Source organism: Hylobates moloch, unplaced genomic scaffold, assembly GCF_009828535.3.
Source record: "Hylobates moloch isolate HMO894 unplaced genomic scaffold, HMol_V3 SCAFFOLD_22, whole genome shotgun sequence".
Lineage (NCBI taxonomy): Eukaryota > Metazoa > Chordata > Mammalia > Primates > Hylobatidae > Hylobates > Hylobates moloch.
This window is the reverse complement of record NW_026652297.1, coordinates 18,814,388-18,840,732: the sequence shown is the minus strand read 5'-3', so window position 1 is coordinate 18,840,732 and position 26,345 is coordinate 18,814,388. Positions and strand designations below refer to the sequence as shown.

The 26,345-nt window shown below is 38.7% G+C and overlaps 1 protein-coding gene across 2 annotated transcripts in view; it reads right to left on the bottom strand.

Moving 5' to 3' along the window:
- The window catches only part of CPNE4 (copine 4), a 526,338-nt gene that overhangs the window by 115,985 nt on the left and 384,008 nt on the right, over window positions 1-26,345 (bottom strand). For both annotated transcript variants that reach the window (XM_058433630.1, XM_032143732.2), the window contains exon 7: window positions 20,601-20,690. In XM_058433630.1, coding sequence (XP_058289613.1) covers window positions 20,601-20,690 — 90 coding nt within the window. The remainder of the gene's footprint in view (window positions 1-20,600; window positions 20,691-26,345) is intronic.

Sequence of the window (26,345 nt, the reverse complement as noted above, 5' to 3'; positions counted from 1 at the left end):
TGAACCAACCCTATGAAATAAGGGCAGGTACTATTATCTCTGTTTGATTACTAAAGAAAATGAGGCCCAAGGAGGGTGCTACTAAGCTCTGGACCATGCCCACAGAAGCCCAATTCCTGTAGGTAGGTGGAAGAAAAGTACTGCCTGTCTTCCTGTCATTCCAGTTCAGCAAAAGTCTTTCTCATTAGAGGAAAATGGCCTCCAGCAAGGCAAGCATGGAAACCAAGCATTTTCCTCCTTAACTCTATGTCCCTGGGTTTGGTTAGTAATGAGTCTGCAAGACCTGAGACCTGGAAACACATGAACAACAGGTACTCGAATAGCTGTGCCCAGGTGAAAAATTTATTTGTGAAAGGCAGCAGCTTTTGGTACTTTGTTCCACAGTAGAATGAAAGAAAAGTCATATCAAATTGCTTCTCAGAATGACAAGCTCCATTAATATTGAAACAGTCAACTGTTTGAACTTTATAGTCAGGTACCTTTACAGCCCTGATAGATGGGTCTAACAGATTCTTCTCATGTGTAAGTAACAATGAAACACAGAACCCACTGTTGTCACTGAAGAGCTACAGGTCCTATGACGCATCAGTGCTGACGTAGAAGAATTCAGGACAGTAAATTAGCAGAAACCCAGGAGAAAAAGCTAGTTCCCATTATAAGAGGCACCAGCAGGGGAGGGCGGCCATGTGGAATTAGTTTTATGTTGTGGTACACCACAGGGCCAGTTGGATGCAACAATCACAACAATAACAACAAAAGGAAGCTAGAAGAACTGGCTTTACTCTTTCTAACCTCTAGGCTGACGTTCAAGTCTCTTGCCTTTCACTTCTAACTGTGAGAGCTGGGGCAAGTCACTTAAGCCTGCTGAGTCTGTCACTTCACTCCCAAAGTGGTTACAGAAATATCAATTCTTATAGGGTTTGGAGGAAGATGAAATGAGATCTTGTGGGCAAAGGGCTAAAAGAGTGCATAAGGTATGCAAAACCTAAGGGGTACAAAAGACCATCTATTGGTCTATTAGTTTTATATTGCTGTGTAATAATTTACCACACAATAGTGGCCTAAAAGAAGGCCCACTTGTTATCTCACAATTTCTGTGTGTCAGGAGTTCAATTACACTGTGGCTGCATTGTGTGCTTAGTATCTCACAAGGCTGAAATCTAGGTGTCAGGTAGGCTGCATTTTCATCTGAATGTTTGACTAGGGAAGGATCTGATTTCAAGCTCCCTCAGGTTATTGGCAGAATTTGTGGCTGTACTATTCATGGTGGCTTGTTTCTTAGAAGACAGACGCTGAGAGACAGAGTCTCTGTTGCTTGGAGTTTCTGACTTCAGGGAAAGCCTAGGCCATCTTTCAAAGGGCATATCTGATTAGGTAAGGCCCACTAGTATAACTTCCCTTTAATTAGGTATAATTCAAGTGATTAGGGATATTAATTACATCTTCACCTCTTCCATACAACCATATATGATATAAAAAATAATCACAAGAAAGATATCCCATCACCTTTGCCATATCTATTGCTTAGAGAGTTACAGATCCTGCCCACACTCAAGGTGAGGGAATTACACAAAAACATGACTACTAGAGGGTGAGAGTTATAGGGGCCACCCTAGGGTGTGACCATCATAACTGAGGGGAAGGAAGAAACTATAAGCAATTTCATTTGTATTATTTTTTAACCATAGCCTTTAAAAATTCTATTATTGCATAAAATTTAAAATATACATACTATATAAGTATAATAGTAAATGCTTGCAATTAATAAAATTGCAAGGGTTAATTAATAACATTGAAGGGTGCTTTTATTGATAGAAATGCATAGTAAAAAAATGGTAAACCATTTCAAACCACATCTCTTTTTCCCACTTTCTCTTCCCACCTTTGCTAGTTATCCATGATATCCTGCCAGTTACTTAATCTGTCTCACTTTCTTTTCATCTGTAAAATGAGAATATTAATTCCTGTGCTATTTCCTAGGTGAGGCTCTGAAGAGAAAATGTTGAGGAAAGCATTAGAAAATAGGTACAGTTAATACAATGTAGGCAGAAAGGCAAAAGAGAGTTTTTATTACTTCTGACTTCAGACTCAGAAAAGCAAGAAAGAATCGTTCAAAGGGCCTTCTCCTTTCTTCCAATACATCATTTCCCCCATATATACGCAGGGTCCTCCTGAGATATTTTAAACACTATGGGGCTCTCTGAGCTTTTATTAAAAGCTTAGGAAAACCCTTGAGACCTCTTTTTCCCACCTGTCCACACCTAAGGGCACCTCACCTGAAATGTGTTGGGTGATATTAAATCTCAAGAAAGTCATTGGTATTTCTCCTCTTCCTTTTTCCTTTCATCACTGAAGATGATAAACACATCTACTATTTTGTTTTTCTCCTGCCTTAGGAGATCAATTGAACCTGTTTCCTCATTTAGCCTACACATCAGAATGGTAGTTTTGAGGAAGTTAGTGTGTCCCGACAGAAGAAACACAAGGCTTTAGGAAGCCTTAGGAGAAAGGACTTTAGAGTTAAACAGACCTGGGCTTCAGGTTCTTCCAAGAGGTCTGCAAATATTCAGGAACTTACTCAACTCTCTCATTTTCAGTTTCCTTCTTTGTTAACCTTGCAATTTTGTTGTGTGGACAGAGGGGATGGAATGTGGGGTAGTACCTGGCACAGTTCCTGGCACACAGTAGGTACAAAATACTGTCTTAATGCTCTTTTCCCTTCTGTAAGTCCAGATCCAAGTCTGGGTTCTAGTGAGCTGTGTGGTCCCGGGGAAGTAATTTTTCCTCTCTGGTTCTCAGTTTTTTTCACTGGGATGATAAAGTGGTTGGAATACCTTGAGGTCTCTATCACATGATTCTAAGGAGTCCTAGGCTTCAAATCCCAACACTGGTGTACGCAGTTCTACAGGATCCAGAACTTATATAGGCTTCTCCCATGTTCTCTTCCTTACTCAGATTGAGGATTGCTGTCATCATTTTTAGCTTACTTGTTTTAATGAACAGCTGATGAAATCATTGCCCATATGCTTTCCAAAGAAATTAGGTGTGGCTGCTAAGTCTCAAATATATACTTGATTACTGTATAGTGTAGGTTGTCATTGCAGAATGAACAACAGAGCAAGGTAGTATATGATAAACTCATTTTAGAAAGCTAATAAAAATGTAGAAGGACAGCAGCCTTCTCTATTAGTTTAGTTCATATCACCAAGTGATTTTCCTATTGCCAGGTTACTTTAAGCCTAAGTAGACACTGGAATTTAGGAGATTGTCACCAGGTACTAACCAAATTGATCTGTAGTCTATTTCCTAATGTTGTCTAATATCACTATACAAAAATAGAATATACTTGCCCATACCGGGAAAACTCTCTAGGACTTTTAAAAGTAATTATTTCCATTTTCAATTTTTAAACAGGAACTAGAAAGTTCTCAGCAAATATAACAAGTTGGCATGCATATTAAAAATGTGTGTGTGAATTTTAAACTAGCATTTTATTTTTCCTTGTTGCAATATATTATCAAGTTAGAATATTAAAAGCCAATTTAAAAAAATAAATAGCTTTATGATTTAACCACTGAGAAGAATATACTGCTATTAGATTGGTGTTTTTCCTTCTGGTCATACACACACATGAGCACTTACATGCATGTACACACGCACACTTGCCATATATTTACTGACAACTCATATTTACGTCCCAGCTGAGCTCTCTCCTCTGAGAATCAAACTTATGTAGGCAACCTCCATGTTGTCCAACTGTCCTGGTTCACCTAGGACTAAGTGGTTTCCTGGGATGTGGGACTTCCAGTGCTAAATTTGATACAATCCTGGGCCAACTGCCCACTGTATGGTCTGTAGACGCCTTCGACTCAGCAAGTACAAAACTGAATTCATCTTTCTCATCCCAAACCTTTTGCTCCTTCAGTGGTCTGATTTTAAGGTATGGTACCATTTTTCATCCACGTGACCAATACAAGAATCAGGGTTAAGTCTTTCCTCTTCCTCTCTTTATATCCAAAGGTGATCTAGTACCAAGTTCTGGTCATCCCTGTTTAGCAATTAACTCACATGGATTACTGATATCACTTTTTTTTTTTTTTTGAGACAGAGTCTTGCTCTGTCGCCCAGGCTGGAGTGGAGTGGTGCGATCTCGGCTCACTGCAAGCTCCGCCTCCCTGGTTCACTCCGTTCTCCTGCCTCAGCCTCCTGAGTAGCTGGGACTAGAGGTGCTTGCCACCATGCCTGGCTAATTTTTTTGTATATTTTTAGTACAGATGGGGTTTCACCATGTTAGCCAGGATGGTCTCGATCTACTGACCTCGTGATCTGCCCCCCTCGGCCTCCCAAAGTGCTGGGATTACAGGCGTGAGCCACCGTGCCTGGCCACTGATATGACTTCTAACCAGACCTCCTGCCTCCAGCCTTGCCCTCATGCAATCCAAATTCTACCAAACAGGCAAAGTCGTAATCCCAGAAATCCAAATATGATCACATCACTCTTCTGCATAGAGGCCCTCAGTGCCTCCCATTGCTCTCAGGATGGAAATTAAAACTCCTTAACATGATCCAAATGTTCTGTTTACCTCACTAGCCTTGTCATCTTTTTTCCTGCCCTAGGTCTCCTCCCCAACATGTTAAAATGCTGCAGCATTGAGCCTATTAATCACAAACTTCCAGGTCTTTGCACATGCGTTCAAGTTCCTGGCTTAGACACTTGAAGTAGGAAGCCTACTCTGAAGCCTATAAATATTTCATGGCCTTTCTATTATGTTTATGCAACTTACACGTCAACAGAATTTTGTGACTGAAAAAGTCTTAAGAAACACTGAGAGATTTTGTATCAGACTAGGGGCCATCTCCTTAATACCCTAAAGAAAAATCTAACAAGGGATTTCATGTTCTCAGTCTATTAAGTTAAGCAGTGGTTCTTTACTTTGACTGCACATTATAATCACCTTGGCTGCTTTTTAAAATTTCTGATGTTTTGGCCTTTATACTCAGAAATTCTATTTAATTGGTCTGAGGTGGGGTCTAGGTACCAGTGGCTTTTAAAGCTCCTCAGGTGATTCTAATATGAATCCAAGGTTGAGATCCACTGCCTTGGTGTTGCCATTGCAGTCCCACCTGGTATTTATACATTTATTTTTTTCCCTACCTAAGATTAGCTATGGACTTCCTCACCTATTTTTTTTTTTAATCTTTTATTTTAGGTTGAGGGGTATGGGTGTGTTGTTATATAGGCAAACTTGTGTCATGGGGATTTTTGTACAGATTATTTTGTCACCCAGGTAGTAAGCCTAGTACCAAATAGTTGTTGGTTTTTTTTTTTATTTTTTTTCTGCTCCCGTACCCTCTAACTTCAGATAGGCCCCAGTGTCGGTTGTTCCCCTCTTTGTGCCCACGTGTTGTCATCATTTAGCTTCCACTTATAAGTGAGAACATGCAGTATTTGGTTTTCTGATTCTGTGTTAGTTTAAAACCAGAATTCATTCACCTATTGTTAATCACAATCCAAACATCTCCCAGGAAAAGCATTCCTACTTGTGCACTGGGGCCAGCTTTAGCAACAGTGAAATTATAATCTGATGGCCATGTTTTCAAGTTCTGTTTTTGTTTCTGAACTGGCACCAACTCAGGAAGGCATGCGATGAATTTTCACCCTTAAACCCAACAAAGAAGGAAAGAGTAAAGATGCAATTGACTAGAGCAGTGGTTCTCAACAAGGGTGATTTGGCAGTTTCTAGAGACATATTTTTTTATTACCACTGAGGGGGGCAGTGCCACTTGCAACTAGTGGATAGAGGCCCACTAACCATCCTACAATACCCAGTCCAGTCCCCCACTGCATAGAATTATCCAATTTCAAATGTCAATAGTGTTAATTTAAGAAGCAACGATTGAGAGATGACTCCAAAGCTTCCTTCTTGCTTTAAAACACTCTGGGAAAGAGTCTTTGAGTAATTGAATTGGAGTGAAGTGGGCAGATAAACTTGCTTTTGTAAAAAAGAAACAGTGGATGCAGATACAGAGAAATTTTAAGGTGGAGATGGGTGAATTGAGGGAAATGTATTGTTGAAACTGTCTCTTGACTATTTCTTCTATATGAATCATTCTCTATGCATGAACTCTGAACCAGCAGCATCAGCATCATCTGGGAACTTGTTAGAAATGCAAGTCTTGGGCCCCACCCCAGACCTACTGAATCAGAGACTCTGGGGTTAGGACCCAATGATGTATGTTTCAACAAGCCTTCCTGGAGATTCTGATGTTGCTAAAATTTGACAATATTTTTCTAGATCATATGCTGACCTTGTCTTAAGGTCTGTTGTGGTTCGTTACATCATGTGCCTTCAAGAGTCAGTTTGATTATTGGGAGTAGCAGGGGTGATTGCATTGTAAGAGAGCTTATGAAGAAGGCCAGCTGGTCTGCAGGGGAGATGAGCTAGAGGTAATGCTTCCTGACAAGTCCATTTATTGATTTTACTCTTTCATGGGATAGCTGTCATGAAATGTTTTAAATACCAGTTCAATAAAGCATGCCGTGTGGTCAACATAATGTTTAAGTTAATTGCCATGGGAAATGAAACTGAAGTTGGGGGGCAGGGGAGTGGAGACAAGTAGGTTGTAGAAAAAATTCTGAGGATCAGAATCCAAAGGATGCTCTTTCTTTTCTCACCCATTTTAAGACTTAATTGAATCCTGTTTGTCTCACTCACCCCACAGGCATCTTCTACTTTATTCTATTAAAAATCTCTTGCTTAAAGGTAAACCAGGATTTAGCATTGTTAGTACTAGAATTGATCCTTCCTATTCTTGGAACTGTTCAAAGAAGCAAAGTACTAAACCATAAAATACACCAGTGAAATAAAAAGGCCTGACATTTAGAAAATCCACAAGGCTACTTTCTTTACCATTCCTTTTCTAAGATTTTAGGCCTCTTTCCCCTCCAAAAGCTATGCTGTGAGAACCAGATGTGGTCACAATACTGTTTCCTTTTTTTGTGTGTGACTTGCATTCCAGCCCCTCATTCCTGAAGAAGTGCTTTTCTCTGCTGGCTGCTTCATCCTCCAGACTCTTCCCTTCCTTTCTTTCCTTCTTCTAACTCCCTGTGGCTGGTGGAGGGAAAGATATGTTTAAATTTAAGGAAAAAAAAATGTTAGGAGAAAATATGGTGACAAATGAGTAGCAATGGGATGTTCTTTGAGACATGACAATGAGGGAAGAAAGCTTCCATGATGAATGTAGACTTGTCTTAAATTAAAGGAAGTGTCCCAGGTCATAACTGATATGATGGAAACATTAACCTAATTAACCTAATCACTAGCATTGATACATGTGGAGATAAGAATGAGTAGATAAGAGGGGTATTTTTCTAGGGGTCTTAAAAAAGTGAGACCAAATAGCAAAAAATCTGGTAGAGTGTCATCAGTGGTATCGAGATAATGTAACTATGGGCTTGTGTATACATCCATCCATCTATCCATCCATCTATCCATCTATTCATTCTTTAAGCATACATTTATTAAGAATCTACTATATGCCAAGCACTGTTTTAGGGGCTGAGGATATAGAGGTGAATTACATAGGCCAGTTCCTTTCCCACGGACCTTGGCACTTATATTTCAGTAGAGGACCCAAACTATAAACATGTAAACAAATAAACAACATAATCACAGATGGTGGTAAGTGCCATGAAGGAGATGGTGATTAGATGAAGAGTAACTGGAGGAATGTATGTATGAACAACAAAGTCTGGGAAGGCATCTCTGAGTGCTTCAGTTTTGAGTTGACACCTGAATGTTAAGAACATGCCAGCTATTCAGAGATGGGGAGACAATGAAGAGGGACAGATGGGAATTTCAGGCATATATCAGGATCTTCCAGAAATGTGAACTCAGGAGCTAGTTGAGCCTGTTAAGAAAAATTATCCACAACCTGAAAACAAGTCCAAGAGTGTGACCGTAAGCCCTTTCAATGCCATACTTAATCATTATTTAACAGGCCCATCCAAGGATGATATATTTTCCTATAAGAATTTACTATTATTTGTTTCTGCTATTTACTATTTATTATTAATACTTGAGGGCTCAGACTCTGTAAAGTTATACATGTTAAACTTGTATATGATGCAATGATTTCCTTCTGGTGTAAAGATGACCCTGAAGTTTATGGTTTATTGTCCCTAAAGACATTAATTAATTTTGTATCTAGAAATCTTAGTCCTGTTTAAAGAAAAAGACTATGTAAACTAAATTACCCAAAATGCTCTTGGAGAAGTTTTATCTTCTTATTAGTTACCTCATTAATTAATTAGTTGAATAAAATTTTTGATACATATTCATTTGATAGTTCAATGAGAGTCATACTTTTAACTTTTTGAAAATTATACATTGACAAGATATACTGTGGCTCATCTCAGGAACTGGGAGTCAGAGATCAGCTTTAATGAGTACATGAAAGCCTAGAATTATCTGTATATATTGTTTTTTTTTCTTGAGAGGGAGTCTCACTCTGTTGCCAGGCTGGAGGGCAGTGGTGTGATCTTGACTCACTGTAACCTCTGACTCACTAGTTCAAGAGATTCTCCTGCCTCAGCCTCTGGAGGAGCTGGGATTACGGGCACGTGCCACCACGTCCAGCTTTTTTTTTTTTTTTTTTTTTTTTTGTATTTTTAGTAGAGATGGGGTTTCACCATGTTAGCTAGGATTGTCTTTATGTCCTGACCTCATGATCTGCCCCCCTCAGCCTTCCAAAGTGCTGGGACTACAGGCGTGAGCTACCGCGCCCAGCCGAATTGTCTATATTTTTAAGATCAAGCACCTTATTAACTTAATCAGATGTTCCAGACTCTTGAGTCTTTCAGTCACAACTGCTGACCAGAGCAGACTCTCTCCAGACTCCTCATGTGCCCTTGCCTTGATTTTTCTATGCTCACCCAACAACATATTTTGGTTGCTAATTCTGCCTCAAAAGTATTCAGGTATCAGGAAAGAGGTTCCCTGTATGGAGCTTGATAATTATAGTTCTTGCCAAATTTATTTATTTATATTTTATTTATTTTTATTTTTTGTAAATTACTACGTTGGCCTCCTGACTTATGCATCTGCCTTTTGGGTGAGTCAGTTCTTCCAGGTCCCACTAAGTCCGAGTGATTGGACAAAGCTGAGTTCCTGTACCAGCAAAGAAGTTGGAGACTAGACCCAGTGAGACGGGGACCCTGACTGGAGCCATGCAGCATGAGTGGCCTCTGTAGGCAACATGAGGAGGCATCTCTCCATCTCTGCCTGGTTTCTCTCTAAATTGCATGGGGTGGATGTGGGATTGGTGATCATTCTAACTTTCTTCTCTTTATTGGAATTGTCCAAAAGCATTTATGCTCATTTTCAATGAGTTCAGGTTCCCAAGAAGGAACAATTCACACAATCTCAGAGATAAAATAATTCGTTTCTTATGAGGTCAGTCAATTTGCTCTTTCTTGATATTTGTTTTGTGTGCTCCACACAAAGTCCTCCTGGCCTTCCTTAATCTTTTTGGGAAGTATAAACACTGCAGACAGGTGGGGTCTTACAGGTACCATATCTTTGAGGAGATGCTGATCTCTCCTCCAGCTCCTGAGAAAGAGGGCCTATGGGATTGTTCTGCCAAGCATCTAAGAAAGTGTCATTTCCCTTTGCTTCGAGGACTCTTTCTTTATGAAAGCTGAGCTTGTTCCTAAGAGACAGGTCTCTTCATGTTTTATTTGATTATTCTACTGACAATGCTTTCCAGAAAAAAAGTCCAGGATGGCTGCAGATTGTGATGTTTTCATCTTTTTCAAACAACATTCTGGTTTAATGTTTAAAATGTGGGAGAGAAGCTGGATGCCCTGCAGAAGCTGACTCAATGAAAAGGCATCTTGGGATGTCAATCCAGTTTGTGAAAACCTTCCTATTGACAAGGCTAGGTTAAAAACAACATTTCCAAATGTGCAAAAATAAAAATTGAGATCTTGAGGCAACTTTTTCAGTTTCTGTGTGAACAAAGTAGTGGAATAAACTATAGAGTAACTCATATTAAAAATATTTTAAACTAAATAAACAATCAACTAAGAGCAACCAGCATAACCAGTGTTACCAGAACACAGCATTATTTAAACAGAGTAGTGAGTCCTATCAATTTGAATAATGACACAAAATTGCATTGGGGTATTCTCAGAATTTCTCTCAGAATAATCCTTCCCTTCATCATTAAGCTACTTTATCCACGTCCCAGTTTTCCCCAAGTATCTTCCCAGTAGCTGGTTAGCTATCCATTTTCAGTGCAGAAGGGGATGCAGATGGATTAAATAATGTGAGGAAATTACTTCCAGTTGCAGCAATTGCAATTTATTTAGATGGACATTCTCTCTAGTAGGGAAATGTCCACCCAGATAATAAGAGGGCTACCTCTTTACTTTCAACTAGAGACCTCATCAGGGCACTGAATAGCATTCATCTGATACTTTTAGTTCAGACTTGCAAAGTGTTTTCCAAAGATGACTTTTTCAAAAACATTTTTAAAAAAATAAAGACAGAGCATGACCATGGACAATTTTTTCAATAAAACAGTTTAGCCAGGTTGTACCACCTCTTTTGGCCTTTTCCCTCATAATGGTTGGGCAAGGAAGGACCTTACCCTTTGCACGCAAGGGTTTCCAAAAGGGAGGAATTTGGGAGTCAGAAAGAATCGCTTAGGAGCTGCCATACCCTCATCCCAGATTGCTGAGAGAACAAGAGCCATTATAGGTAAGGTATGCCAGCTTTAGGCAGGCATTAAATACACTGTAGTACAATAATGTCAGACAGTTGTTTCACAAGGAGCAGGTTCAAAGTCATGTTAACAGGAAGAAGCCTTTTTCTAAATTTAATTTTTATTGTGGTAAAAGATACATAACATAAAATTTGCCATTTATTTTTAAATTTACAGCTCTGTGGCATTAAGTATATTCATATTGTATTGCAACAATTACCACCATCTTTGTCCAGAACTTTTCTATTTTCCCCACTGAAACACTAACTCCCAAGATTCTTTTTAATGTAAGATCAGTTTATATGGTTTCTTGGAAACAAACAAACAAACAAACAAACTAGCACTTGCTTTGGCAAGGTAGGCTCTCTTTTTAGATAGTGAGGAAATCAGATCTAATTTTTACTAATGAAAAAGTTATTTTGACATTGAAGCACCTAGTGTTGACCCCATTTGTACAAGGGCCCATTTCTTCCAATTTGGAGCCACTAAAGACTAGGCAGAGGAGGGGTCCCATTAGCAGCAGAGGCTTGACACATGAAGGGGCAGAATTTTCTCCTTGGTGGATGGGAAGGATGATGTTTTTTGAAGAAAAGGGGATGGGATACCAGAATGGGAGCACTGAAAATAAGAAGGAGGCTTGAAGAGAAAGAGGAGAGTTTGGGAAAGAATTGCTTTGGCCACATGTGGTTAGTGGCTATTCTTTTGAACAGTACAGATACAGAATATTTCCATCATCATGGAAAGTTTTATTGGACTTTAGGTTCTCTTATGGAGTTTAGGTTCCAAAGTCATAAAGACTTGATCCTTTCAATGCCACTGACTAGCTCTGTGAATTTAGGCTAGTTATTTAATCTTTGTTAGTCTCAGTTTTCCCATTTGCAAAATGAGGATAATAAGAGTGTCTCCCTGTGGAAGAGCCAGCCAATTCACCAAAAGTCTGTTTCCTTCTATTTCTAGGCATCCTACTAGGCCACATTGCCTAGTTTCTCTTGCCATTTACTGTGGTTATGTGACTGAGTTCTACTCATTGGAATATAGGCAGCAATGCTAGATGTTGTTTTCAGCTAAAACTTTTAGAGAGAGGCCTCTTCATATTTTTTCCCCTTTTGCCTGTTGGATACAAACAAAAATAAGTCCCTAAGATATGGATGAGCCACAAGATAGAAGCAACCTGAGTTATTGAATTACATCATGAAGGAGAGGCAAACATTGATATGGAAGTTTTACCTTTGATTGTTATGTGAGCAAGAAATTAACTTCTATTACACAGGGGCTCTTTGTTACTGCAGCATTGCTTAACCTAGAATAATTACAGGGTTCAATGAGAAAATTTAAGCAAAGTGCCCATCACAGTATCTGGTACCTGGTAAGTGCTCAGTAAATATTAGCTGTTTTTTAAATACTGAAGAGCAGAAATTATAGAGCAGGAGAGACCCAGGTTTAAACTAAAGCTGTGTAAACTAAGCTCTGTAATTATAAGCAATTTGCTAAAACACAGGTTCTTAATTTCCTCACCTGTAATGTAAGATGATAATATTAATGAAAAGAAAGAATTATTAAAGTTGAGAGAATATGTAGTTTTTCTCTCAATTCAGAAGCCTCGTTGATTCCTGCATGATTTAACACTATTTGATTGAGCTGGCTACTGCTTTTTCACGCTGCAGTATTGATTTCCGATTTCAGTAGAGGCAGCCTGCTGTACTCGGGGTGCCATTTAGTTAAGTGGATTCAAGAATTCCTGTGCTATGGCTGATCCAATATAGAGACACCTCCGTGAGTCTGCAATCAGGTAAATTCCAGGACATTTAGGCAGAATGAACTATTGACAGGCATAAAACCAGCAGCTCTTGAGTCCAGAAGGCCATAAAGCAAGCACTTGAATCTGACCAGATCTCAAGAAAACTCAAGAGGACCATGAGCCATCCAAAGATTTTTTTTTTCCTGTTACAAATATAAGGCGCGTAGAGAGGAAGGTGAAATTGCTTTCAATTGCCTAAAAATGCCAGGTTCTTTGTTGCAGGTGTTTCCAACAATACTGAACACAGCAGCGGACTCCTCAATTCCAACTGCCTGTGTTTTGCACCAATAATCATGAAATGTTGAGGTAATTCATATCTAATGATTAAAGCCCTTTCTATGGGTTTGGGGGAATTATGGGGCTGAATCGGGATCAATGCCAAGGATTCAAATCTGGGGGTTGGAACTTGTCTTTTCCTTTCCAAGCAGGAAGAGCTAGAAGGTTTGCTAGAAAAAAATCAGCTTTAAAAAAAAAAAAAAACAGAAAACAAACATGCAATTAATTGTAAAAGATCAGAGGCAAAATAAGAGGCAAGTAGGGACCCAGGGGTTAAGAGTCACATGAAGCTGGGAATAAAGGGGGAAGTTCTGAGGCAAACTCTGTGAATGGACTCAAATCCATTTGGCAGTAGTGTGTCAGTCCGGCTCAGAGAGGCCAAAGCAAAGACAGTGAATTTATGGAGAAAATACAATTTCAATTGAAGATGGCCTGGTCACACATGAAATGAGAAAGATATGAATAGTTGGATGTAATCAAAAGATAGGTGTTAAGGATTTCTTATAGCAGGAAGAACAGAATGTACCCATACACATACACATATACATATACACTCAGCCTCACAGTAAGGCACCAGAAACAGTGCTGAACTACATAAGGGTGGTACCTGTAGTGAGTCAGCTAGGTTTGGAGAATCATTAGAAAGACCATATTTCTCTTTTTGCAATCTATCCATTTGACAAAGGTCTAATATCTGGAATCTATAAGGAACTTAAACAAATTTACAAGAAAAAAACAACCCCATCAAAAACTGGGTGAAGGATATGAACAGACACTTCTCCAAAGAAGACATTTATGCAGCCAACAGACATATGAAGAAAAGCTCATCATCACTGGTCATTAGAGAAATACAAATCAAAACTACAATGAGATACCATCTCACACCAGTTAGAATGTTGATTATTAAAAAGTCAGGAAACAACAGATGCTGGCGAGGCTTGGAGAAATAGGAACACTTTTACACTGTTGGTGGGAGTGTAAATTAGTTCAACCATTGTGGAAGACAGTGTGGTGATTCCTCAAGGATCTAGAACCAGAAATACCATTTGACCCAGCAATCCTATTATGGGTATATACTCAAAGGATTATAAATCATTCTACTATAAAGACACATGCACATGTATGTTTATCACAGCACTATTTATAATAGCAAAGACTTGGAACCAACCCAAATGCCCATCAGTGATAGACTGGATAAAGAAAATGTGGCACATATACACCATGGAATACTATGCAGCCATAAAGAAGAATGAGTTCATGTCCTTTGCAGGGACATGGATGAAGCTGGAAGCCATCATCCTCAGCAAACTAATACATGAACAGAAAACCAAACACCACATGTTCTCACTCATAAGTGGGAGTGGAACGATAAGAAGACATGGACACAGGGAGGGGAACATCATACATCAGGGCCTGTCGGGGGGTGGGAGGCAAGGGGAGGGAGAGCACCAGGACAAATACCTAATGCATGTGGGGCTGAAAACCTAGATGATGGGTTGATAAATGCAGCAAACCACCATAGCCCATGTATACCTATGTAACAAACCTACACATTTTGCACATGTATCCTAGAACTTAAAAAAACTTTAAAAAAAACTTAAAAAAATAATAACTTAAAGGAAAACAAAAGACAGTATTTCTCAATGTGTGTTTGGCAAATGGCCTTTACCAGCATTGTTTATAAAAATTGTTAAAATGAAGACTCCAGGACCACTGAGTGTGGGATTCTGATTTAACAGAGCACTTTTCTGATTGGCCAGGAATCCAACTTTGGGGGTGTCAGAAGGCAACTCAAGAACATGGCTGTTTTAAATCAACCAGGCATGGCAGCCTAAGACAGAGGGCGCAAAGAACAAGCGAGATGAATCGTGGGTGAAATGTCATTCAGGGGTTGCTTTAGACTTGTATTTGGGCCTCCTTTCACCCCTTAGTGGGTTCCTGGGTCTTACTCACTTCTACTTTGACTTTGGGGACCTGCTTCTTCTCCTCTTCTGCCATTTCCTTTACTGCACCATGGGCTCAGTTAATAACCCGGGTCTCTCTCCTACATAAGGCATGCAGGCGAATTGATCCAGAACAAATGGTGCTATCACCTTAGTTTTCCCCTTCAAGACAAATAGCTCCTATCAACCATACTCTGAGGATGCCTGATGAGCTTTGTATAGGGGAAAGTATCCATGTTACTTGTGTGGTTTGGAAATTAGAGAAAGAGATAGAAAATGGACCCATAATACATGTGGTTAAATGGTCTCAGGGTGCTTATATGGTGTTTGTCAAGATTGCTGTGGCATAACAGTTTTCCACAGTGCTAGGCATAATTGGGTTATGAATAAATACTTGCTGACAGTACCCTCTCACCATTTTCTTCTCTAAGAACACCCTCTGGAAGAATCTATTCTGAACATCAGCATTGCCTCCTAAAGAATATGTTCTGGGTATTAACAATATGTTCATCAAATCAAGTAAAATGATTAATGCCATATTTCCTAGAATCTAAGAGGTACATATTTCTGGGACAGTAATTTATTTTCTTATAAATCATACATTGATAAGTAAGCATTGTGTTATAGTTTTATTGAGAGACTTTCCTTTAGTGTCTCAGACCTTATGAAATGTTACATATAGACAAATCTGTTAAATCTTAGCATAATGGTAAATAAATCATTCTGGTTGAAAAGGTCAAGAAATATGCTTATCAGGATGATTTATTTTCTAATAAGTATAATACAATAAAATAGAGGCAGTGCAATCTAATTAAAACAACATGAATTTGACATTTAACAACATGGGTTTTTGAGTCTCAGTTTCCTCATCTGTAAAATGAAGATAATGGAACCTACCTCACAATGTGGTTAGAAGTAAATGAAATTATGATTTTTATAAGGGCTTTATAAACCCTAATATGCTGTAGAAATAATATATATTGAGTCTATCCTAGAATATGGCATGTCTAGGATGCCATAGAAAGTAGTAGTGTAATGCCTTTATGCAGTTCAGAAGATATTTTAGCATGTTGTGGTGTTATCTCTTGGGTTACCATAACTAGTAATAACTAGTAAAAATATTATCTGAATATTTAAGGTATTTCATTGTATTGAATATCGTAGGTATTTAAGACTCAGTAGACATGGCTGAGAAAGCACTGAGTGTCTGATACCTTTACAGTTACATTAAAAAATGAATCCCAGCCAGGTGCATTGGCTCACGCATGTAATCCCAGCACTTTAGGAGGCTGAGGGAGAGGACTGCTTGAGCCCAGGAGTTTGAGACCAGCCTGGGCAACATAGCAAGACTCTGTCTCTACAAAAAAATTAATCTCTGCCGGAATTAATGGGGAAACACTATAGAATTTTCTATTATGTTCATGAATAAGACAAGGAGGCCCTCTACCTCCACTGCCATCTATCACATTGAGGGTATTAGAAGAAAAAAAGGGGTAAGGATAAAAACTATCTCCATTTTCAAGTAGTCTGATTATATATTTGGAAAAAAACAGGCTGGGCATCTGTAATCCCAGCACTTTGGGAGGCTGAGGTGGGCAGATCACTTGAGGTCAGGTGTTTGAGACCAGCCTGGCCAACATGGTGAAACCCCGTCTCTACTAAAAATATAAAAATTAGCTGGGTGTGGTGTCACACGCCTGTAATCATAGCTACTCAGGAGGCCAAGGCAGGGAAATCACTTGAACCTGGGAGGCAGAGGTTGCTCCACTGCACTCCAGCCTGGGCGACAGTGCAAGACTCCATCTCAAAAAAAACAAACAAAAAAAACCAAAAACAACAACAACAACAAAAAAAAAAAAAAAAAGAAAAGAGGAAAAGAAAAAAGTTAATGGGAAAATTACTATAAACAATAAGAGAACAAATATTAGTTTAAGAAAAACTTCAATGACCTTCATTTATGCAAACAATAGTCAGAGGTTCTAAGAGGTACACAGAAAATAAGAGAAAAAATATTAAGCACTCCTTCAAAACACAAAAGGAGACTTGAATGAATGAAAAGACATGCCATATTCTAGGATAGGAAGACTCAATATTATAAAGAGAAAATTCTGCCTAATTCACAAGTTAAATGCAATCTCAAAATATTATCAAGTTTTGGGTTTTTTTCTGGTATTAGATAAGTTGTTTATAAAGCTCAATGAAAAAAACAGGTAAAATATCCAGAAAAACCCTTAAGAAGGCAAGGAATACGGAAGTGGGTATGGTGGGTATGGCTAGCTGTACCAGGTATTCAAATATGCTATAAAACATAGCATACAAAATATGCTACAAAATGAAGGTGAAAGGTAGAAGAGACAGGAATGGAAGCTAATCTTTTCTGAATATACTCTGTTTTGCAGTTTTGACTTTGGAATCATGTAAACATTTAATATAATTAATAAGGCAAAATTAAATTTGAAAAAATATCTAAAAACTGAAAACAAAATGAAACAAATAAACCTGACTGTTCCATGGGCTATAGGTCTAACTATGGAGAGGGATGATTTTGAGAGACATTAAAATATGGCTCTGCATCCATAGAAATATATATGTAATGAAGAAAAAGAATTGTAAAATTTCAAAATTGATTTAGGTCAAAAATTCATTCCAGAAAGGAAGGACATTATTAAGCAAGGACGTTACTAAGTTTATATCAAAAGAATTCAAGAGCCAACTTGAAGAAGCTTTTATTGGCCAAATATGGGACAACTTAAGATTTCAAAGGAATTATAATAACTGAAATAGATGGAAACACTGAAATATATCAAAAATCCATAAATTCTTAATAATACTGGGGCATTCTTGCCAGAAAACAGACCCTGAAATCTGATCAAGTTCCAAATATGCATTTATAGGAAACACAGAATGTGAGAAATGCTATGGGACAAACCAGCCTGGTTTCTTCACTAAGTAAATTACAAGGGGAAAAAAAGGGGAGCGAGAACAAACTGATTAAAGGAGGCTTCAGAGACATCTCAGTCAAATACAGTGCTTAGACCTTGTTTAAATCTTCACTTAAAAACAAACAGAAACAATTGTTTAACAAATGAGAGAATCTGGCAAACATAAACAATGGCAGAATATTTAATGGCATTAAGGAAGTATAGTTAGCATTCTTAAGAATAATGTTTTATAGTTTTATTAATGGAAATATTTATTATCTGTTAGCAATACATACTGAAGTATTTTCTGATGAGATGATAAGACGTTTGGGATAGGAACACAGTGTGGCTTTCATTGGCCCTAGGCACTTTTGCCTTCATGGGCCCCTCTTAACACAACAGATTTTCATGGACCCTAAAAAGTTCGTTGCTTTCTGATGCAAGAAAAAAAATTAGAATATTTTAGTTAATCTTCCATGTTCGTTCTCTTCTTCTGATTTTGAAAGAAATTAAAACATTTTCATAGGTTCTTGAGGATTTTAACAAGGCTCCCAGGTGACTCTAATGTATAATAAGTTTGATGTACTATACGAGTAGTTCTTAACTGGAAGTGATTTTATACTCTAGAGAACATTTGGCAATGTCTGAATACACTTTTGATTGTCAGACTGACACAGGAAGCAGGGTGTGTGAGTGTGTATGTGACGGGGTGGAATACTACTGGCATCTAGTAGCTAGGGATGCTGTTAAGGATCCTACAGGCACAGGACAACTCCCCACAGCAAAATCCAAACGTCAATAGTGCACATGTGGAGAAACCCTGATCCTTCTCTTCCTCATCCCTTCCTTCCTTTCTCCTTCCTTTTTTTCCTTCTTTTCCTCTATTCTTCCTTCTCACATTCTTTCTTTCTCTATTTCCTCTATCATGTATCAATCAATCATCTATTTCCTTAGCTCCCACTTATTTCTCTACAGGCAGCACTCACAAAGCCACAAAGTATTCCTTTTCTGCATTTTTATTTATTCAATTACAGATGACCCTCTCCTTTTATCCATTTAATGACTCCTCATAAAAAGTTGATATATGGCTAAAAGAGGTATTATTTTATTTCTGGCCAAAGAGGGTCATTTACCTCCCTGGGAATAGGAGGGTGCTACTCAAAGTATAAGTGATAATTGCCATCCTATGCCTGAAGTCACAGCTCTTGGCCATTCTGCATAGGAGCTTCCACATGAAGAACCAAATAGCCAGGAATCCTGATTTTGGCTTGAAGGTTTCCAGTGGGGTTGAGGCTTGAAATATCTCAGTTCTTACAGAGATACCAGGTACAACTCTGAGTTGCTCCTCAAGAATATGGAAGTGAACATGTCTGCTACGAGTTCAATTGCAAAGCTCATACAGAATGGGTTTAAGCAAAGACATATAAAGCCACCTTCAAGAGCTTGGGATTAACCAATAAGATGGGATTCTAACCTGACTGATCACATCAATGAATCAAAAAATTGTATTTGTCAGAAGGTTTGTGGGGCAAAAGTAGTGAGGAAAATGTAAAACTACTAAGGCAAACATCATCAGTTTCCAGCTACCCAGCTAACACTTTCCAGGGGATTAGTTGTCCTGAAAAGTCAACATGAATGTTTAGTTGGCCGGATGGACAGTGGAGGTGGGCACTCCTGGTCTTCAGAGTCTGAAGCCATTAACTGTCTCAGTTACCCAGTTCTGATTTCAGGCAGTCACAGCAACCTTCTGATGATTGTCTTCTCTGTGGTTTGCCCACAAGAAAATGCCCTGGTGAAGCTAATATGACTGCCTGATGGTTGTGTTTTTCACTGAACATTAATCAATTGGCCTTTTAGTTTATAGGAACCAGTCTCCAGTAAATTTGCTTAGTTATCCTTAATTGGTTGAATCAACTCTGGGCCATTGACAACAAGGAACTTCTAGACTTTCAAGGTAGAGGAAAGGCCAGAGCATGGACTATAAAAAGCATCTCCTGAAATCTGCTTCTGGCATTCAGCCTATTGTCTTCCTTTGGTGACTCTGAATGCATGTTTTCTTCCAACTTTTACATTCCCAAGGTGCTCAGAAAGCCTTTGTGAAAGATTGAAAAAGTGGCCATGATACTTTGGAGCTTCTTCCACCAAGAGATGTAGTCTATCTCCTTACCCTTTAAATCTGTAATGACCATGTGACTTGCTTTGACCTGGACTGTGGAGGAAGTGACCTGTGTGAATTCTGAGTCTAGGCCCTAAAGAGGTCTTATGGGGTTTTGTTCTTCCATTCTTTAGATCCCTAAGTACACTGTGTGTGTTAGTCCAAGCTGGCCTGGGGATGATGAGAGCCATATGGCCCCACCCCTCCTCTCATTCCAGATGACAGCCAGCCAACCCCCAGAAGCAGAAACACCCTCCTCTTGGGTAGCTGACCACAAATGCCTGAGAAAGTCCAGGCAAGATCAACAGAAGAACCACCTAGATTAGTTCAGCCTAACTTGCCAGTACTCAGAATCATAAGCTAAATAAATGCTTCTAGTTCTGAGCTACTAAATTTTGCATTATTCTGTTATGTAAGAGTAGATAATTGATATGACACTATTTTCATTTTAATAACTCTCATTTATACCCTGAATTTATTGCCATGGTTTTGTCTTTCAGAAGACATGGGTTTTGCCTCTTGATATAACACAATTGGAATTTATTTTGGGCTTTCACATAAGCTTCAATGGCTCTAGAAGAAGAAATAGCCCTTGTTTCTTCCATCAAGATGCTAAAAGATGAGAGGGTTGGGTACCTTGTAAAGAAAATTTGGGGTTTGTCAATATTATTTTGAAAAGAAATAGGAAGATTAAATACATTTTTTTTAAAAATCACATTTCTTGGACACAGATTTCTGACCTTCAGCCGGCGGTCTGGGTCTCCGCTGCATAGAGAATTTACGGATACTTTGAATGATTTCCAGGCTGGGCTTAAGTTATTCATCACAACCTGGGAAAAGAAAGAAAGGAGTGGTGAGTGGGGGAAAAATGCTTGACATTTTCACATTTCCACATTAAAACTGCTTGAGAAACCATTGTGATGCTTATGAAAAGAACAATAGCCTGGAAGAGGTGCCTTAATAAAAACTTGATATAGTAAATCTTTTAAGGGTACCCACTAAGCAGGTCATTATGCACAGAACTCCTGTGGTCACTGTCCTGGCTGTTGTTTCATGAATAATGCCAATAATATTTTCCAGCATGTGGATGCTGAGAATGATCCCTTCTATATCAAAAGGAGTTGAAATTAAGGATAGGGCTGCCTCTGCCCATTGATAGAGAATTCTCAGTTCTGTAGGTCTGCCAGTCTTACGGTATAAATTATCTTCTCTTGAGGTCAGCAAAGGTAAAGACTCTTAGCGGGGTGAAGGGTATAGCAAGACAATTCTGCTGCTAAATAACTGGATGGTCTGGTAATCTGTGACCTTGAGTCACATCAGATTGCAAGTCAGAAGAAAAGTTTCTAGAAGAAAAATTCCAGGACCATACTGACACTAGCTTATCACCAACTCAATTAGAATATCCTGGAAAGGCACGACAAGGCAGATCTTAAGATTATAAAATATGTCTATAACATAGGAAAACCCTTTTAAAACCACTTTACTAATCACAAACTTGGCTAATCCTGGCCTAAGAATCTATGAGTCAAATCTTATCTTGCCATCACTATGGTTCAAATAATTCAATTTGGTTCAGAATGTACGAGTAGCTGCTCTGTGCCTAGCATTGTACTGTGTACTTGAGGGCAGGGGTTCCCAAAGTGTGGTTCCTGGACCAGCAGGAGCTGCATCACCTGGCAACTTCTTAAAAACACAAATTTCTAGTCCCCACCCAGAACTACTGACAGACGCTCTGGAGGTGGGTCTCCTAGGTGACTCTGAGGCACAAAGTTTCAGAACCACTGCTCTCTAGGGGATATACAAATAAAGTTAAATGGAATTCTGTCATATTGATTTTTCTACTTAGGAAGTCTTTAGTTAGTGGAAGTCTTAGAATTTTTTTTTTTTTTTTAGATGGATTTTTGCGTTTGTTGCCCAGGCTGTAGTGCAATGGTGCAATCTTGGCTCACTACAACCTGTCCTGCTTCAGCCTCCCAAGTAGCTGGGATTACAGGCATGCACCATCACACCCAGCTAATTTTGTATTTTTAGTAGAGACAGGGTTTTTCCATGTTGGTCATGCTGGTCTTGAACTACTGACCTCGGGTGATCCGCCTGCCTCCGCCGCCCAGAGTGCTGGGACTACAGGCGTGAGCCACAGCACCCGACCTAGAATTTTTTTTAAATTAATTATCTATCCAAATAACATAATTATTTTATAAGTGATTCCCTCTTCTACCGGATTCCTTAATATAACTAGACCCTAGACTCATTGTTAGATTTCTTCTAATGCATTGAAGTGGAGAAATAATGTTTCTGTGTGACTTTGTCATGTGTCCTAGTACCCTTAGGATGATTAAAGTGATAGCAAGAAGGAGAATTAGGTAAAAAATGGTTTGGGTTAAAATAAATTTCCCAACTTTATATGAAAATGCTAAAAAGTGAAGACGTTTCATGCAACAGTTTTGAAAAACTCAATAGCAACTAGAAATTTCCTCTGAAGTTAAAATCTTTATGTGTGTGTATGTAGGAGTGTACGTGTGTGTGTGTGTGTATATGTGTGTGTGTGTACGTGCAGGCTACCCACAAGTGAACAGTTTTGCCTGGTATTTATTTTGTATTTACTGAGAAAGCAAGATAAATCAATGTCATGTTGCTTCACTCATTGGAAAACCTTGCCATCATGTTCCTTGTGAAACTCTAGGAGCACCTCCCCATTACAGTAAAGGGGGATATTATAGAAATTCTTGGGAACAGGAGAATTTACCAATATCAATGAGAAGAATGCTCTCAGGAGCAAAGGAGAGGAGGCTCTGGAAGAGAAGTACAGCAATAGTCATCCTTTCAATTTTTTATTTTTTGGGCTATCTGTTACCTCAAGAATTTATCGTTTATGTTACAAACATTCCACTTATACTGTTTTGGTTATTATAAAATATATAATAAATTATTGTTGACTGTAGTCACCCTATTGTTCTGTCCAATACTAGATCTTATTCATTCTAACTAGATATTTTGTACTCATTAACCATTATTACTTCCCTCCTCCCCTACTACCCTTCCCAGCCTCTGCTGTCCATCATTGTATTTTCTATCTCCATGAGTTCAGTTGTTTTAATATTTAGCTCCCACAAATAAGTGAGAACATGTGAAGTTTGTCATTCTGTGCTTAGCTTATTTTACTTAATATAAAGACCTCCAGTTTTATCCATGTTGTCACAAATGACAGAATTTTATTTGTACATTTTGGAGTACTGAATAGTACTCCACTGTGTATATGTGCCACATTTTCTTCATCTGTTGATAGACTTGTAGGTTGCTTCCAAATCTTAGCTAATATGAATAGTGCTGCAGTAAATATGGGAGGGCAGATATCTCCTGTATATACTGATTTCTTTCTTTTGGGTATATACCTGGCAGAGTGATTGCTGGGTCATATGGTTGTTCTATTTTTAGTTTTTTGAGGAACCTACAAATTGCTCTCCCCAATGATTATATTAATTTACATTTCCACCAACAGTATATGACAGTTCCCTTTTCTCCACATCCTTGCCAGTATTTGTTATGGCCTGTCTTTTGAATTTATCCCAAAAAGTCAATATTAACTGAGGTGAGTGCTATCTCATTGTAGTTTTGTTTGGCGTATCTCTGATGTTCAATGATGTTGAGCACCTTTTCACACATCTATTTGCCATCTGTATGTCTTCTTTTCAGAAATGTTTATTCATATCTTTTGCCCATTTCCAAAATGAATTATTAGATTTTTTTTCTCATAGAGTTGTTTGAGCTGCTTATATCTTTTGGTTATTAACCCCCTGTCAGATGGATAGTTGGCAAACATTTTCTCTCATTCTGTGGGTTTTCTCTTCACTTTTTTGATTGCTTCCTCTGCAGTGCAGAATTTATTATTATTATTATTATTATACTCTAGGTTTTAGGGTACACGTGCACAATGTGCAGGTTTGTTACATATGTATCCATGTGCCATGTTGTTTTGCTGCACCCATTAACTCGTCATTTAGCATTAGGTATATCTCCTAATGCTGTCCATCCCCCCTCCCCCCACCCCACAGCAGTCCCCGGAGTGTGATGTTCCCCTTCCTGTGTCCATGAGTTCTCATTGTTCAGTTCCCACCTATGAGTGAGAACATGCGGTGTTTGGTTTTTTGTCCTTGTGATAGTTTACTGAGAATGATGGTTTCCAGCTTCATCCATGTCCCTACAAAGGACATGAACTCATCATTTTTTATGGCTGCATAGTACTCCATGGTGTATATGTGCCACATTTTCGCAATCCAGTCTATCATTGTTGGACATCTGGGCTGGTTCCAAGTCTTTGCTATTGTGAATAGTGCCGCAATAAACATACGTGTGCATGTGTCTTTATAGCAGCATGATTTATAGTCCTTTGGGTATATACCCAGTAATGGGATGGCTGGGTCAAACGGTATTTCTAGTTCTAGATCCCTGAGGAATCGCCACACTGACTTCCACAATGGTTGAACTAGTTTACACTCCCACCAACAGTGTAATAGTGTTCCTATTTCTCCGCATCCTCTCCAGTACCTGTTTTTTCCTGACTTTTTAATGATGGCCATTCTAACTGGTGTGAGATGGTATCTCACTGTGGTTTTGATTTGCATTTCTCTGATGGCCAGTGATGATGAGCATTTTTTCATATGTTTTTTGGCTGCATAAATGTCTTCTTTTGAGAAGTGTCTGTTCATGTCCTTCGCCCACTTTTTGATGGGGTTGTTTTTTTCTTGTAAATTTGTTTGAGTTCATTGTAGATTCTGGATATTAGCCCTTTGTCAGATGAGTAGGTTGCAAAAATTTTCTCCCATTTTGTAGGTTGTCTGTTCACTCTGATGGTAGTTTCTTTTGCTGTGCAGAAGCTCTTTAGTTTAATTAGCTCCCATTTGTCAATTTTGGCTTTTGTTGCTATTGCTTTTGGTGTTTTAGACATGAAGTCCTTGCCCATGCCTATGTCCTGAAGGGTATTGCCTAGGTTTTCTTGTAGGATTTTAATGGCTTTAGATCTAACATTTAAGTCTTGATCCATCTTGAATTAATTTTTGTATAAGGTGTAAGGAAGGGATCCAGTTTCAGCTTTCTACATATGGCTAGCCAGTTTTCCCAGCACCATTTATTAAATAGGGAATCCTTTCCCCATTTCTTGTTTTTGTCAGGTTTGTCAAAGATCACATAGTTGTAGATATGCGGCATCATTTCTGAGGGCTCTGTTCTGTTCCATTGATTTATGTCTCTGTTGTGGTACCAGTACCATGCTGTTTTGGTTACTGTAGCCTTGTAGTATAGTTTGAAGTCAGGTAGCGTGATGCCTCCAGCTTTGTTCTTTTGGCTTAGGATTGACTTGGCGATGCGGGCTCTTTTTTGGTTCCATATGAACTTTAAAGTAGTTTTTTCCAATTCTGTGAAGAAAGTCATTGGTAGCTTGACGGGGATGGCATTGAATCTATAAATTACCTTGGACAGTATGGCCATTTTCACGATATTGATTCTTCCAACCCATGAGCATGGAATGTTCTTCCATTTGTTTGTATCCTCTTTGATTTCATTGAGCAGTGGTTTGTAGTTCTCCTTGAAGAGGTCCTTCACATCCCTTGTAAGTTGGATTCCTAGGTATTTTATTCTCTTTGAAGCAATTGTGAATGGGAGTTCACTCATGATTTGGCTCTCTGTTTGTCTGTGATTGGTGTACAAGAATGCTTGTGATTTTTGTACATTGATTTTGTATCCTGAGACTTTGCTGAAGTTGCTAATCAGCTTAAGGAGATTTTGGGCTGAGACAATGGGGTTTTCTAGATATACAATCATGTCATCTGCAAACAGGGACAATTTGACTTCCTCTTTTCCTAATTGAATACCCTTTATTTCCTTCTCCTGCCTGATTGCCCTGGCCAGAACTTCCAGCACTATGTTGAATAGGAGTGGTGAGAGAGGGCATCCCTCTCTTGTGCCAAAGGGAATGCTTCCAGTTTTTGCCCATTCAGTATGATATTGGCTGTGGGCTTGTCATAGGTAGCTCTTATTATTTTAGGGTACGTCCCATCAATACCTAATTTATTGAGAGTTTTTAGCATGAAGGGTTGTTGAATTTTGTCAAAGACCTTTTCTGCATCTATTGAGATAATCATGTGGTTTTTGTCTTTGGTTCTGTTTATATGCTGGATTACATTTATTGATTTGCGTATGTTGAACCAGCCTTGCATCCCAGGGATGAAGCCCACTTGATCATGGTGGATAAGCTTTTTGATGTGCTGCTGGATTCGGTTTGCCAGTATTTTATTGAGGATTTTTGCATCAATGTTCATCAAGGATATTGGTCTGAAATTCTCTTTTTTGGTTATGTCTCTGCCAGGCTTTGGTATCAGGACAATGCTGGCCTCATAAAATGTGTTAGGGAGGATTCTCTCTTTTTCTATTGATTGGAATAGTTTCAGAAGGAATGGTACCAGTTCCTCCTTGTACCTCTGGTAGAATTC